The sequence below is a fragment of the Pteropus vampyrus genome, unplaced genomic scaffold (genome assembly GCF_000151845.1).
Source record: "Pteropus vampyrus isolate Shadow unplaced genomic scaffold, Pvam_2.0 Scaffold15, whole genome shotgun sequence".
Taxonomy (NCBI): Eukaryota; Metazoa; Chordata; class Mammalia; order Chiroptera; family Pteropodidae; genus Pteropus; species Pteropus vampyrus.
This window is the reverse complement of record NW_011888796.1, coordinates 7,708,983-7,725,829: the sequence shown is the minus strand read 5'-3', so window position 1 is coordinate 7,725,829 and position 16,847 is coordinate 7,708,983. Positions and strand designations below refer to the sequence as shown.

The 16,847-nt window shown below is 37.1% G+C and overlaps 2 protein-coding genes across 2 annotated transcripts in view; both read right to left on the bottom strand.

Moving 5' to 3' along the window:
• Positions 1–712, bottom strand: part of CCDC175 (coiled-coil domain containing 175) — a 57,002-nt gene extending 56,290 nt beyond the window's left edge. Inside the window, exon 1 of the mRNA XM_011386288.1 lies at positions 556–712. Within this exon, the coding sequence (XP_011384590.1) occupies positions 556–712 (157 nt within the window). The remainder of the gene's footprint in view (positions 1–555) is intronic.
• A 10,467-nt stretch (positions 713–11,179) lies between these two features.
• The window catches only part of RTN1 (reticulon 1), a 167,829-nt gene continuing 162,161 nt past the window's right edge, over positions 11,180–16,847 (bottom strand). The window contains exons 5-8 of the mRNA XM_011386279.2: positions 15,723–15,826; positions 15,154–15,200; positions 15,010–15,068; positions 11,180–11,974 (exon numbers count right to left, since the gene is read on the bottom strand). Of these exons, the coding sequence (XP_011384581.1) occupies positions 11,932–11,974; positions 15,010–15,068; positions 15,154–15,200; positions 15,723–15,826 (253 nt within the window). The 3' untranslated portion in view covers positions 11,180–11,931. The remainder of the gene's footprint in view (positions 11,975–15,009; positions 15,069–15,153; positions 15,201–15,722; positions 15,827–16,847) is intronic.

The window sequence follows — 16,847 nt, the reverse complement described above, 5'->3', positions numbered from 1 at the left end:
AACTATAAGCTTAGGTGACTTGATTAGAGGTTCAGCTTTCTAACTGAAGTATTTTAACCCGGCTCCATCCAAGGTTATAGTCCATTTGCATTTCATAAACATTCTTCTCTATCTAATTTTCCTTGCCTAATACAAGAGCTTCTTAAACACCCTCTTTCTTGTTTGCCTGTTAAATTCTCCAGTTTGCCATGGTATATGTTGGAAAAAATTCACTTGCAAAGAAAAGGCAAGAAGGATCAAGCTGAAATTGAATGCATAATCTAAATGTAAGTGGGCACTCCAGTGGCTGGTAAATAGCAGTGGCCTGGGAGTCGAGGATTTTCCAGGATTTGCCACCACCTACTAGTGTGAACTGGGCTGAGTCACTCCAGTGACACCACAGCATGAGAACTGAGTCATGAATTCCACCCTGTCATCTCTCTCTCCCTCTAGGAGCGGAAGAAGGCTCTGTCCCAGCCAGGGATGCCCTGGGTTCCGGGGGGGAGGGTCCCTACTGAGGGGACCTAGGCGCCACTTTTGAGGTGACGTCCCTCCAGGTTCTCCCGGGCCTCTCACCCACAACAAAGAGTTGCTCCAGCGCTGCGGCCGCGACCGAGGAGCCCAAGGTGGAGGGGAAGGTGCATAACTCCAGGGAGGGGCCGGTGGAAACCGCGGCCGCCGTCAGCACCTTCTCACCGAACCCCAGCTCTGGAGACCAGGAGCTCAGTGCCATCTTGCTGCTCCGGCGCTTCGCCAGCCAGGCCAGAGCCAAGGACTGCCGTTGCCACGGGCAACAAGGACGTCAAGGCCGGGGCGCCAGCTCGTGGCACTTGTGGCCCTCACTTGGGGTGGATGGATACCTTCCCAGGTCTCAAACTTTATCCACAATAATTAAGCCATCCTGGAAATATGAGACCCTCTTTAGCTGTTCTTTCTTCCTTTCATTTCCATTTCTTCAGTTCAGGTCTTGCACCTTTCTGGTGGTCCATTGGAATCATAATAATGATCACCTTTGAAAATTTCTCTGTGTCAGGCAATACAAGAGGAGCTTTATTTTCACAATGGCTTTATGAGGCAGGTTCTTTTATTATCTTCACTTTTACAGACACTTCTAATGGTTCTAGATTGGCCTAGATAGCTACAGGGCAGCGAGGCATTTTGTGTTTTTACAAAATGTATATATTTGCAACGGCTTCCATGACTTATTTAGTCTTTATCATAACTCTTCAGGGCAATAATTATGGTTATCCGATTTTTCAGATACTGAGATGAGCAACTCAGTGACCTTAAGTATAAACTCTGATCCTTAGAATTGGACAATGGCAGAGCAGTCTTTCGAGTCCAGGTCTGGGGCACTGGCATTTCTGCCGGAGCTGCTTGCGGCTATTGAGACCAGGCAAGAAAATTGGGTTGGGGTGGGGAGTGTTCTGGGTTGGACTGGATGTCAGCAGAGCCAGGATAGTGTGGCTGTAGAACATGGGGTGCATGGAGAGGAAAAGCAAAAGCCCAGCCAAAAATTTGAGTTGTGATTTCACCGTAAAGGGCCTTGAATTCCAGACTCAGGAGTTTGAATTTTATTGCTGCAGGCAATGATGCTGTGAATACAATGATGGAGAACAGGTTTAGCCGCTCCCTGCTGGCAGCTGCTTGGTAATTCAGCTTACTTATGCTTAAGATAACATTTTATGGTAAGGTAGAGAATATCCTTATCAATTACAGCCAGTATGATTTTTTTTTCAAGGAAGCATCTGCAGAATAATCAAAAATTAAATTAGGCCTGAGACAATCAATGCCATATTTATCAAGAACATATTTATTATTATTATTATTATTATATCACTGATGTTTCCATTGGCATCTTCATTTAGAAATGTAGCAGTGGTGATTGTTAATGTCTCTTAATATTTACATAGACATTTCAAACATTCATGATCTTAAAGTAGCAATATTCTTATTTTCTTTATTTTTTCTTATTTTAATTTAATTCTTATTTTTACAAAGTGTTTTAGATATGATGATTCATCTGAAGATGATTCATCTAAAGATGATTCATTAATAATCACTGGAGTAGGTAAACTCTCCAATCTGATTTAAAAACCTTCGTCTTCTCTCTGGCTGGGATTCGGGTGACTGACCATTCCCTTATACATGGATGCAATTAAGAATTTTCAGAGCTCACTTGGAAAATAAAAATACCAGCAAGTCATTGCTGCTTTCAATTCATTTCTTCCTGCCCCCTCAGGGACCTTCCTCAGTTAACTCCTCCCTCACTGTGTCTTCCACACATTCCTTACAACTCATGCCATTTTATCTTACTAAATCCATGTCTTTCCTAAATAAACCCTTCTGCAACCCTACCTCTCTGCTTCATTACCAAAATTCTTAAAACTGTGGTCTATATCTTGGCTATAATGCATTGCTTCACACTGAATTTTAAATTGCCTCCTCCTCCTCATCTTCTAAGGCCTTTTCTCCAGCCCCATTCCAACTCATCCCTTTTCCTACAGAAGTTGACACCAACTCTTTTTTAGAAACTCACCTTGTCGATTGGTTTCGGCTACTCCTTCTTCACTTCCTTCACTGGCTTCCTTGTCATTTTCCTCCTGTTTGCCAAAAGCGGACATTCTGTCTGGGCTCTGTTCTTGGCCTTCTTTCATACTCTCTAACCTCTTCCCTCAGAGTTGAAGCTACACAAATAACTCTTGGGTTTTATCTCCCGCCCAACCTCTCTTCTCAGTATTAATCTTGTAAACTAAACATTTTCATCTGGTTATGCTGCTAGGATATCAAATTCAACCTGTTCGAAGTCTGTATTTTAGGTGGTTTATCTGCTTATTGAAATCACAATTGTATTGTCAGTCTATCTCAAAAACTGTCCCATCCATAAATTTTCTTAATCCCAGTAACCTCAAAGCCTCCAATGCACTTTGTTCAAACTTATTGTAGATGGTAATTATGTTAGGCTGAGTGATCTTATAATTATTTCTGTGTAATAGTTTTATTACTGAATAGCTTTGTAAACGTTATGCCTCAATTTCTCATCCATAAAATGGGGCTCTCATTGTAGGGAAGTCATGAGAATTAAATAAATTCATATAAAGTGTTTAAAACAATGCCTGGAGCAAAATGAGGCACTCCATAAATTTAGCTGTTATCATCTCTGTACCACTACGAACTCTATGAAAAGGGGACTGCGTTTTACTTATCTTGCTTCTCTTGTAGCACCCAGTACAGCAATTTGTACACAATAGGTGCCTAAGATATTGTTGAAATGGATAATAGCGAAGATTCACGTTTTCGGAATTTTTAAAACTATAGAGCTCAAAATTGTCTGCAATTCAGGCTTTATTAGAAAAAGAAAAATACTAGAGGAAAAAGGCAACTTTCTCAGGCGCTCACACTGTTCTTATGTCTAGGCTGGTGTGGCAAGAACTGACATTCACAATGGCCTTACTAATCATTACTATTATGAGACCCTAAAGGACATTTTGAAACTCCAGATTAAATTGGGTATAGTTAAAGTTTGGTTCTGAGTGAATTTTATGATACCAGAATCATTACTTATTATTTTAAAAATGGTAACTTATTTAACTGTGATTTCAAAATTAATCCGTTCTTGGCTTTGCCAGATGAATGAGCTTCCACGGCTGAAAAAATGTTACATGGCTCCAACTGTTTCTTTTCCTGTTGCTATATAGAAGTGTGTTCTGATTCAGGATGTATGGATATATGAAATTAAGCCAGGATTTAGAGCTCTTCAAGATTTGCGCACTGTCTTTTCTGCTTCTATTCATGGCAGGGTTGTTAGGAAATGGCTGAATTTAAGCACTTCCGTCTTTAACCACAAAGGCCAAAGCAGAAAAATGGTGTTTGGAAAAATACTCAATCTCCTGCAGTGAAATCCTTGGACTCCTCCGGTTCTTCCAATAAATGCCAATTTATGGTTAATTTTCATTAGTGGGTTTCTTTCCTAGCAACCAAATAGCCTTGCTGAGGCAGTATTGCTCTGAGCTAGTTTGTAAGAAGGGCAAAGAAACAGAGGAAAGGCAGGATGGCTCGGCGCAAAAAGCCCAGGCCTCAGATCAGACAAACAAGGTTCCAAGTCCTTACTTACTAGTTGTGTAAGTAACTAATTTTCTCACTTGGACAATAGAAATAAAGACATTAATCATGGTGTTTTTTGTTTGTTTGTTTGTTTTTTGTTTTTTGTTTTTTTGACATTTTAAGGATTAGAAATGTTTGTAAAGAGCCCAACATAGTGTCTGGCTCAGTGATGCTATATTATTGCTAAGAAGTTTCATTTTAATAGCCTTAAGGTAATTGGCTTAATGTAATTTATTAACTAAGAAATCAAGTAGCTAATGTAATAGTCTATTGGCTAAATTCATTTAATATAATAACCAATTTGGGAATTAAAGGACAAAATTTAAAACAAAGTAAATTTTTGTGAAAAGGAAAAAAAGTAAATGTACTTTATCTAGGAAGAAACTCTATAAGGCCAGGAAAGAATATTCTTGGTTTAGTACTATTCATCCCAGTAAAGATTTATCTTTATAGTAAAGATTCTACTATAAACCTGGCATTGGAATGGGTTCATGAAAATAAGTTAACAGAGTATAATAAAGTCCCTGAAGAAAGCTCCATTTATTCTGTTGGAAATTTATTTTGTGGTAGCAAGCATCTGGGTATTCTCTCCCACTTAGGAGAAGCAAAGAAAAGACATGAGCTATGTTCTGTCAAGCAAAAAGGATGCTGGATTAATTTGCCACCAAGAGATTATAGAGTGGTAGACTCCCTTCTAATTTTAGAGTGCTTAATAAGCAGATTTATTGAACAGAGCTAGTGCTATAGAATTTCTGGGTATTTTGATGACTGACATGAAAAATTACAATATTGCCTATTTCAATTTATAGTTATCTCAGACTAGATGCATCATATTCATTGGGTAATTTGTCCTTATAAGAATTTACATACTGAGGTTCTATTTTGTACTGAACGATTAATAAGTGAGTATCAGAAAGAAAATACAGATAAACTAGAAGTTCGTGACTTATATGCCCAGTGGAACATTTAATTTTTAATTTTCAAAGTAACTTTTTGAATATAGACCTGAAATAATTTTCTGTGATAGTTAAGAGAACAGTGAGAAGATTATTAATAGCTGGGTTTTCTCCCTGACCATCTTGGAGGGCTGGCTGCCTCCGCCCTCTGAAAGCTTCAGTTCTATCAGGAGGCCCACTCCACATAATGCTGCTTTCTCTGGGTTCAGTGATATTAGAGAGGGCACTGAGAAAGGCTGGCCTAGGCTCCTCTCTCCTTGTCATCCTGGCCTGTCCCCAAACTTACCCCTGCTCTGTTCCCTTGTGTTGTGAGCTCTGCCCAGTGCAGGGGTAAGGTGAGCATCGCCATTAGGAGAATTGGGAGAAATATTTTTTACCAATTCATAGGTTGCCTTTCCTTTTGTGCAGAAGCTTTTAATTTGCTGTAGTCATACTTGTTTATTTTTATTTTGTTACCTGAACTTTTGTTGTCGTATCCAAAAAATTATTGGCAAGGCCGATGTCAAGATTTTTCCTGTGTTTTCTCCTAGGAGTTTTACAGTTCGAGGTCTTATGTTTAAGTCCTTAATCTATTTTGAGTTGATTTTTGTATAGGATATAAGATAAAGGGTCCGATTTCATTCTTTTGTATGTGGATATCCAGTTTTCCCAGCACTATTTATTGAAGAGTCTATCATTTTTCCCATTGTGAATTCTTGGTGCACTGGTCAAAAATTAATAGACTATACATGCTTGAGTTTATTTCTGGGTTTTCTATTCTGTTTCATTTTGTCTATGTGTCTGTTTACATGCCAGTACGATACTATTTTAATTACTGTAGCTCTGTAACAGGATTTGAAATAAGGAAGTGTGATGCCTCCAACTCTGTTTTTCTTTCTCTGGATTGCTTTGACTATTCAGGGTCTTTTGTGGTTCCACACAAATTTTAGAATCGCTTTTTCTATTTCTGTGAAAAATGCCATTAGAATTTTGGTAGAGATTGTATTTTACTTTGGGTAATATAAACATTTTAACAATATTAACTCCTAATTCATGAACATAAATTATCTTTCTGTTTATTTGTGTCTTCTTCAATTTCTTTCATCAATGTCATAGTTTTTAGTGTACAGATCTTCTGTTTTGGTAAATTTATTCTTAGGTATTTTATTCTTTTTGATGCTATTGTAAATGGGATTGTTTTCCTGATTTCTTTTTTAGATAGATCAATGTTGGTATAAAGAAATGCAACTTTTGTATGTTGATTTTGTATCCTGCAACTTTACTTTATTTTACAGTTGTGTATATGTATGTGTGATCTTTAGGGTTTTCTACATATAGGATAATGTCATTTGCAAACAAAGATAATTTTCTTCTTCCTTTCTGATTTGGATGCCTTTTACTTATTTTCTTGTCTGACTGCTTTTGCTAGTAATTCCAGTATTACGTTGAATAAAAATGGCAAGAGTGGGCGTCTTTGCCTTGCACCAGATCTTACAGGAAAAGCTTTCAGTTTTTCTTCAATGATTATGATGTTAGCTATGGGCTTTTCATAACTGGCCTTTATTATGTTGATGAAATTTCCATTTATATATATTTTATTGAGAGTTTTTCTCATGAATGAGTGTTGATCTCTGTCAAATGCTTTTTCTGCATCTAAAAGGATCATGTGATTTTAACATGGTGTATCGCATTAGCTGATTTGTATATGTTAAACCAAACTTGTATCCTAGGGATAAATCTCACTTGGTCATAGTGTATAACCTTTTTGATGATGTTGTTGAATTCAGTTTGCTAGATTTTATTGAGGATTTTTGCATCTATGTTCATCAGATATATTGGCCTATAGTTTTCTTTTCTTATGGTGTATTTATCTGGCTTTGGTATCAGGATAATGCTAGCCTCATAAAATGAGTTTGGAAATATTCTCTCTACTTCTGTTTTTTGGAAGAACTTAAGAAGGATTGGTATTCATTCTTCTTTGAATGTTTTGGTAGAATTCATCTGTGGAGCCACCTGGTTCTGGGCTTTTCTTTTTGGGGAAGTTTTTGATTACTACTTCAATCTCCTTATTTGTTATTGGTCTGTTCAAGCTTTCTATTTCTTCTTAATTTAGTCTTGGTAGGTTGCATTTCTAGAAATTTATGCATTTCTTATAGGTTATCCAGTTTGCATATGATTGTTCATAATAGTGTCACATGATCCTTTTTATTTCTGAAGCATCTGTTATAATGTCTCATCTTTCATTTCTGATTTTATTTGAATCTTCTCTCTTTTTTCTTTAGTCTAGCTAAGGGTTTGTCAATTTTGTTTACTTTTTTCAAAAAAAACCTTTTAGTTTTGTTGATTTTTCTTCTATTGTTTTTCTACTCTCTATTTGATTCATTTTTGCTCTAATTTTTATTATTTCTTTTCTTCTGCTAACTTTGGGTTAGTTTGTTCTTCTTTTCTAGTTCCTTGAGATATAAAGTTAAGTTGTTTATTTGACATCTTTCTTCTTTTTTAATGTAGGCATTTACCTCTCTAAACTTCCCTGAGTACTGCTTTTGCTGCATTCCATAAGTTTTGGTAATTTGTGTTTTGTTTGATTTTTCACAAAATACATTTTAAATTCCCTTTTGATTTCTTCTTTGACCCAGTGGTTGTTTAAGAGTGTATTATTTAGTTTCCACATATTTGTGAATTTTCCCATTTCTTGCTTTTATTCATTTCTTGTTTCATTTCAGAAAAGATATATAATATCTATCCTCTTAATTTTGTTAAGACTCATTTTGTGACCTAATATGTGATCTATCATAGAGAATGTTCATGTGCCCTTGAGAAGAATGTGTATTCTTCTACTGTTGGTGAAAAGTCATGTATATGCCTATTAGGTCTATTTAGTCTATAGTGTTGCTCAAGTCCATTGTTTCCTTATCAATATTTCTGTTTGGATGGTCTAGCCATTATTGAATGTAGTTGTTGAGGTCTACAATTATTATATTGCTGTCGATTTCTCCTTTCAGATTTATTAAGATTTGTTTTATATATTTAAGTGCTCTGATATTGGGTGCATATATATTTACAATTGTTGCATTGTCCTGTTGAATTGACCCTTTTATCATTACATAATGACCTTTGTCTCTAAAGACAGTTTTTGACTTAAAATCTACTTTACTAAGGAGTTTCATACTTTGTACTCTTGTACTTCTGTTTAGTGTTCTTTCATCTCTACTTGAAAAGCTTCCTATAGCATAGTAGGGAGCAACCAGAGAGAGCTAATTCCAGCAGAATTCTTTTAAAAGGTAACTGTGACCCAGGACATAAAATAATTCATCTCAATTTACTCATCAAAGAAAATGTGGCCAGCCAAATTAATTCTATGATATTGAATGTACTAAACTAAAAAAAAAAAAATTAAAAAGAAAAAGTCATATTGAGGAGCCTGAGGATAGTGCCAATATAAAATAGTAGAGAAGCAGGTTAGAGAATGAAGACAAAAGGCCTTTTGCTTGGCTCAGCAGAACTTGTTTATTCTCTCTTAAACCACTACCACATTGACTAATAATAAAACACCAGTGGTGGCTCTTGTACATCCCCCACCTGCTTCTCTACTCTCAGAAGTGTGCTAAAGTTTGGGTGCTCAGAGCTGCTTTATTTAAAGACAATGTGGCAATTGCTGCAACCCTATGGTAGTGAGGTAGGGCCCAGTGCTTGGTCACAAGTGCATTTTGGATAAGAGAGGAGCTGTTCTATCACTTCTCAGCAGTAATTCCTTACAGTGATAAACAAGTGGAGAAATAGGTCAGGGCTCTGACAAGAGGACAAGTCTTCACAGTGATGTAAGGGCCAATGTAAAGCACATGACTGCATTATGGGTTTAATTATATCCCCCCGAAAGGGTATGTTGAAGTCCCACATACCTCAGAATGTGACCTTATTTGGAAATAAGGTCTTTCACAGAGGCATTCAAATTAAAATAAGGTTATTAGGGTGGGCCCTAATACAATAAGACTGGTATCCTTATAAAAATGGGGAAATTTGGACACATATGGAAGACGATGTATAGAGACACAGAAGAAAATGGCCATGTGTCTAGAGTGATGTATCTACAAGCCAAGGAATATCACAGGTTGCTGGCAACCACCAGAAGCTAGAAGAGGTAATGAAGGCCTCTCCCTTAAAGCTATCAGAGAACATGGCCCTGGTGACACCTTGATTTCAGACTTCTAGCCTCCAGAACTGTGAGAGAATTAATTTCTGTTGTTTTAAGTCATCCATATTTTGGCACTTTGTTAGGGCACTGTGTCCTCACATTCTATCTATCATCTCGAATATCACCTCGAATATCACCTCCCTGTAGAAGCAGGATATTATGGGCTCCACGTTCCATTTGGTAAAATTCTATGTCCATACCTATCATTTTGTAAGGCTGGAGTTTCCTCAGGAAACTTTTTTCACCACTGTTGGCAAATGGAATTCCTCATTAGATTCTCTTAACGAGCAGCTGCTTATGAAAAGAATTCTGGACCAACAGGAGGGAGGAAAAGGCTGCAAATGCAGATGTAGAAGAATATTAATTCTACACAATAAAGCCATTTAGGAGGAACTTTATCAATATTTGGAGATGGAAACACAAATATAAAAAAAGAAATCCTCTTCTGTATGTAGTAACTTTAGAAAAATATCAGTTACCAAACTAAGCTTATTATCTTCCTTCCCCAAACCAGCTCCTCTGGGCTTTCTAAGTCTCAAAAATGGTATTGCATTCTCTCGATCAGTTAGTCTTAAACAGAGCTGAGGCTAGAGTGAGGCAAGTGAGCTGCATGGGGTGCAATATTTAAGGAGGTGCTAACCTAAAGGGTCAGTCTTGGTCTTGAAACTCTGCATCCAGTTAATCACCAACCCCAGTCCCACCTCCCTCCATGTCATCTCTCTTAGCTGCTCCTCTGCACACAGTAGGTACTTGACATGTTAGGCTGATACAAAAGATCGGGAAAGGTCAATATTTCCTTTCTATTCTCACTGCAGCTACTTTAGTAGAGGCCTAGTCATTTGTCACCTGTTTGCTGTTAGTCACGTTACAATTGTCTCCTGTATTCTTCTAATTACCAGTATCAGTTGCCCTCATTGTGTTCGTGTGACTCTCTGAGATCTAAAGAATAAAGACCAAACTACTTGGAGTTCAAGTTTATTCCTAGTGTGGTCTGGACACAGCTTTTCACCCTTGCCTGATATGACCTTTCCTACCCCAAGCACCTTGCAGCCCAGTTCAGCTTATTACTCACTGCATATGCCATGCACTTCCATGTCTTAGCACCTTAGTTCATGTTCTTTTTTCATACTAGAATGAACTTTCTCTACTTGGAAAAAGCCAGATCAGGACCCAGCACCAAATTTCATCTCTCTGTTGCTCTAGTCTTGAGTCGCAGCACTTATTTCATGCTGCCTTTTATTTAGTTAGCATTTCCACGGAGCCATCTCCCATCTCCCCATCTTGGCTGTTGACACAGAGTCCAGTTGCCCCATACTTTCCATAAGTGCTTATTGAACCTATGTATAAAGCTGGTCAAAGGCAGCTTTTGTCATATAACTATTCCTTTTTCTCCTACTTCTTTTATTCTTTTCCATGCTACTACTTTCAGCCACTTCTACCTCATCATCCTTGACTTTTGACTCGAACGGTGAAATAAAATATGCAACTGGACTTTTACAAAAAGCAGCGAGCGATTATCAGAAGACTTATCTTGGTGATGGCAGGAACTGTCGTCTCTCCTATTCACGTCCCTATTCGCATTGCTTGGTACACAGTAGATTCTCAATAAATAATTACCAAAAGAGTGAGTTCATAACAATTATAACTGTTTCATGCCAATGTTGTGTTGCATATTATTATGATAATTTTATGGAAGGATTTATATCACTTTCAGTTTTTTTTAACTATTCAAAATATCTGCATCAACCACACAGTATAATATGAAGAGTGTTTTCCAGTTTTACTACTCTTCAGTGATTTCTGTTAATAACTCAAAGCAGCCATGTGCCAGGTTGGGGTTGGACCATGTAGTCACGGAGACAGGAGAAAAGTGGGCACATGGTCTCAGCCTTTCCAGCATGTTCTCAGGAGATTTTGTCTCGTAGAAATTTTGCAATTTCTGGTAAGACCATGAGAAGAGAGGGAGAAGTTTTTACATTTAGTAACATTTATTTATGCATTCAGTATCAAGTACATAAGTGCAAATATCCAGAGTCCATAATTAAGTCCATTAGGAACTACAGAGAAAGTAATACAAATTTTAATAAAGTTAACATGCTGGTACTTTTTAGTTACCATACATGTAAATCAGCCCGTCAGTCCCACACAACAAAAGTACTGCATGTTTGTTTTGGATTTATTCATTTGTTTAATTATTTTAAGTTATACAAAACTGATTACCATAAGTACGGTCGACTGTTTTTATTTTTACGCTGTATGTGTTGGAAAAACACGAAAACATTGGTCTACAATTCTATATATTGTGATTAAAGAGTAACCCAACCAGCAACCCAAGGACATGAAAGCGATTTCCACTATTGCATCAGTGCACTCAGCAGGAAAGGCCTAGCCACAGGGGACATTAAAAGCTACAGAAGCATTGCAGAGAGAAGAACATTGAGGAAGGAAAGATAACTTAGGCTCTCGCCATCATGCACTTTTTTTTAGTAACACAAAATTAAAAACCACATCTAATACACTTTTCTCTATACTTTAGTGCTTGACACAAGTGACTCAAATATCCTAAGAGTACAGGAACAGCGTAAAAACAGCTGTTTTAAAGTTTGTCTCTAAGATTATGGTACTGGGGGGAGAAACAATCGATTTGCTGTGACATGTAAGAACAGAGCTGTTGCCACTGCAGACATTCCTATTTGTTTCCAGTCCCGATGAGATATCGATTTACTCAGCGTGCCTTTTAGCACCTGGGATTTTAGCCTGAATCCTAAAAAGACAATATTAACAGGTAGTAAGTCACAAGTGTTATTAATTAAATTATTTTATGACTTCATTATGTGTTGCTGCTTTAATTAGCTAAGTGACCAAATAGCTTAATATTTAAAAATACATAATTTTTATGAGTGTCCATAAACATTTTTTATACAGCAATAAGAATATGAAAATTAGATAATAAACGATCTAAGAAAGCCTCATTCCTTAAATTATAACTTTTTAGGTAAATGAAGATGTCAATCTATGTCAGGATTCCAGGATTTTGCCGTGATACAGTTCGGTGACCATTTATCACTCAAGCTAGGACACTTCCGAAAGACAAAGATGGTGCTATTACTATTCCAGGACAAGGCGCACAAACAGGATGGTTCCAGGTAAAGGAACCTATGGTTAACCTCCACATAGGCAAACTACCCAGAACTGGAATTAATAAACCGAGTCCTAGTCCTTGCTGTGCTACTTACTAGTTAGCGGTGTGACAGAATCAGATGAGCTAATGAGCTTCCCTGGTCGTAGAACATCCATCTTAAAAATGTGGTTCTGGATTAGATATCTCCAAGGCCCCTAAAATTCTGTGATTCTCACAGTATGGCAGCATTATTTTACGGTAAGTGTATACAGAAAGCATTTTGTTTTATTAGATCAAAGCTTTATGAGCTCATCGTGCAGACTCTTACTGAGACCTTCCTCTGCGCCAGGCATCCTTCCAGATGCTGGACTTCAGTGAACAAAAGGGAGAAGGTGCCCGCTCTCAGGGAGCTGTCATTCTTACAGGTGTTGAGGAGCCAGAAATAAACGAGTAGACAAACAAGAGCAGTTCAGGTGGTGAAAAGTGTTATAAAAGAAAACAAAACAAGGAGGTGTGCTAGGCAGTGAGGGAGCAGCAGTGAAGTTGGGCTGTGTCTACTTTAAATCCACTGATCTCAGAAACATGCTCAACGGACAGGAAGGGGCCACCAGGCAAAGATCTAGGCACGTAGTGTTTCCGGAAGAGGAGAGTCCAGGCCAGTGTGCTTGAGGAGTGGGGAGAGGAGGTCTAAAAGGCAGGCAGTGGTCAGATGGTGCTGGAACTTGTCATGCTTCTGCCTCTGCTTATATTATTTATTCTTCTTGCAATGTCTTTCCCCTCATCATCCGCCTGATGAATGTTTACTCATCCTTCAAGGCTGCTGTAGACTGAATGCTTGTGTGCTCCGCTAAAGGTCACATGTTGAAATGTAACCCCCAATGCGTTGGTATTAGGAAGTGAGGGCTTTAGAATGTAATTAAGGCATGAGGGTGGAGCCTTCAAGAATGAGATTAGTGTCTTGTAAAAGAATAGTTGTTCCCTTATGTCTTTGATCTTAATATTTTATACAACTGAATTGTAATCTTACATTATCTTATAGTTATTTCTTCATTTTTGTCTGCAACCATAGGCTGAGAGCTCAGCTAGGGTGGGATCATCTCACTCATTTATACACCCTCTGTGCCCATTATACGTAGTACCTGGGACATAATAGGATGTCTCTTTTTGGAACCAATCAACCAATTGGCCAAATAAAAAATTCATGGATATGATTTGTTCAAGATCCTCAAACTAAGTATTGGACAACTTAGGACTAGAATTTCAATCTTCCAGTTTCCAAGCTCCTATTCTGGTGTTCTTGGCTATAGCTCCCAAATACAGTCTTCACTGCCAAAAATTCACCTGCAGAGTTCATTAAAATATAGATTCCACGTCCCTAATCCTAGAAATTCTAATTCTATTGGTCTATTGTAAGAATTTGAAAATTAGTATTTTTAACAGATTTCCTAGGGTTTTGGCACTACCAAGTTTAATACTATACCATGCTGTCATTTTTTAATACAAATGACTAAATATCTTCGATTTGTTGATTTTCATTAGGTATTGGTTGCACTGGGTCCTGATAACTTCAGGAATTTTGAAATGTTGATCAGATACAGATCCAAATTCACCATGAACTTAAGAGGAAGATTATAAACAGTACACAGTAAAACACAAAATCTTTGTATACTTCAGGAGAGAAATATAATTGACAATATGCAAATCTAATAGCAGAGGAAGTTTAATTTAAAGTAGTTGTTTTTTCTTGTTTGTTTTGTTTTATACATCTTTGGCTGTCTAAAATACTTCCCTTTAATTCTGATCATCACCTAGGTCTAGGCACAATATTCTAAGATTATTAGAGGGTGTTCCTATTGACAAAGACTAATCCTTTTCCAATATCTATTTGTAGGTGAAGTCTAGGTCAGCTTTTGATTAATACAAAATCTTGAATAATAAAGACAACATAAAAACTATCATTTTAGGCTGAGACACAGCTAAAAACGCTAATTTAAAAATTAAGGAAAGGTAATTTTAATGACCGTGTTTGCTATGGATACTTATAACCAGAATCTTTATCTCCTAATGTATAAAGTAGCCATAAAGTAGAGTCTATCAAAGATTCAGGTTTACAAAGCCATAGTATTAATTAAATAAGCAAACGGACACACACACACACACACTTGTTGAGTTGAAATGGTGTAATTTAAAATGCTAAGAAAAGTTTTAAAGATTTAAAAAATTTTTAAAGCTTTCAAAGTAATTTCAATGGTTTTAAAACCAGTGATATTTGTTGTTTAAAAGACTGAAAATGTTTGTTAACTTGTTTTTATTTCATTTAAACTTTTGTAAGTTAATTTCACTTTTCTGAATCAGGTTTCCTTCTATCTTCCACCCAACCTATTTTGGTTTTGAACAGGAGCCAGTCCTCAGAAAGAACTTAATATCATTCATTCTAAAACTCATTCATCATGATAGCTGAAATAAACCAGTCAAAGTTTTGTTTAATTGAGAGTTTTAAAATTTATACTTATTTTCTGAAATAACATCAGTGGGAAAGGCATGAATATGGCCCAAATAAATGAATGATCATAAATCAACCTATTGTTTTATTCTTTTTATTACACTACCTAATGCACTGAAATGCCTGCTTAAGATAGTCTCTCCTGCAGTTTTATAAACTGCACTAAGTAACTTACTTTGCCACAACAGCATTTATGTGAGTCCTCACAAGTCCCAGGTATTGGTCAATCTGTGCCTACGACAAAGAAGAAGTCATGAGCATATCCAAAAGTCACAAGGTCAAAATGTAATGTGAATGTTTGACAGCACATAGGACTTACCTGGTGCTTAACATACACTACAGGTAGAGTAAACATTGAAACCACAGCTGGGATGAAAAACAAATATAGTATTAAAATTCTGAGAGTTATCATTAAGAATAAGCCTATAGATATGTGTTTATATAGTTCTATAGTTTATATAGTTTATGTAATTCTAAATATAGAATTATTTATTATAGTTAACATTCTAGATAAAAGATGACGAGGTAGTTCATAAGGAACATAAAGAAACGCTAAGCCATTTACAGATATTAATTATTCCTGGAATAAAGGCAGACTGTGCCCTCCCAAGATGAAAACGGATTTCTGTCCATAACTTCCCTGGTAAATATATGTATTAGAAGCCAACTGTGGTTGAAGAAAAAAAAACTTCAGACTAAGAAATTCATTATTCATGTGTGATTCGTTATAATACTCTTTACTGAACTAAGGTCAGGGAAATGTGCACTCAGGGATATCTGGCCTGTGTTCCCAGGAATATATCAATACAAGCTAACAACCCTCAGCTTAGGAAACTTCATGCTCATGGAGTGTGTGAAGGAAGACAAAACACGCTCGCCTGTCCTTACCCATGAGCAGCAGGGTCAGGCCGTTGAAGAGAGCGCCAACGTAAGTCAGGAGCCACATCAAGACTGCAAACTGAAAAATGAAATGATTGTCACAGCTTCTAAATCTGTGATGGGTAAGGGTCTCATTTCACTGACATTTTTTAGATTAGAATTTGAGGCAAAATTTATCATGATGTCAATAGGAAATGTAGGAGCACTTTTAGCTGAACACGGAATTACTGAAAGAAGATTCAGTCTTTGCTTTTCTCAGAACCTTTTGGATCTCCTTGTTTTAAGACTCGAGGGACTCAATAAAATAATCACCTAGGGCAGGGATTGGCAAACTGTGGCTCTTGACCTGTTTTCGTGTGGGCCCCCAAGTTAATGGATTTTACATTTTTAAATGGTGAAATAAAATCAAAACAAGAATAACATTTCATGATATGGGAAAAGGATATGAAATTCAATTTTCAATGTTCATAAATAAAGTTTTACTGGCACACAGCCACAGCCAATCACTTATATATCATCTGTCACTGCTTTCCTGCAACAATGACTTAGCCGAGGAGCTGCGACAGAGATTGTGTGACCCACAAAGCCTAAAATATTTACTGGATGGCTCTTTACAGATAAGGTGTGCTGACTCCTGCTCTAGCCTACAGTATTTACATTATAAATATAAATAGAAATGTCACCTTAAGCCCGATGGTAAGTAATTATAATCTCTCTGGTATCTCTCTTTAGTCATTACTTGGCAAGAAGTTATTCCAGGAAGGTACCTTGAGGGTCAAGGCCATGGCACTCACTTTTCCTTCTGCCCTTCCTTTAGCAGTTATGCAGCAGCCCCTGGTACAAGGTGTACAAAGTGCTCTGGAAGCACTGGGAATTCACAACAACCTTGCCAGGGCCCTGAAGCATCATGATTGATTGACTTTGATTTTACATGTAAACCTTAGGGTGGTCAAAACAGCTTGTTCCAAGAAACCCTGTGAGTTCAATGAAAGCATCAGGAATAACACTCAGGTGCTGAGGTCCTTTGCCTCTTGGACGTTTTACTATTAGCAGTCTTTCAATGAAAAAGCACACATGTGCTTCAAATTCCCCAAACTAGGTTTTATTTTAAAATTAATTTTAGGAAATTGGCTG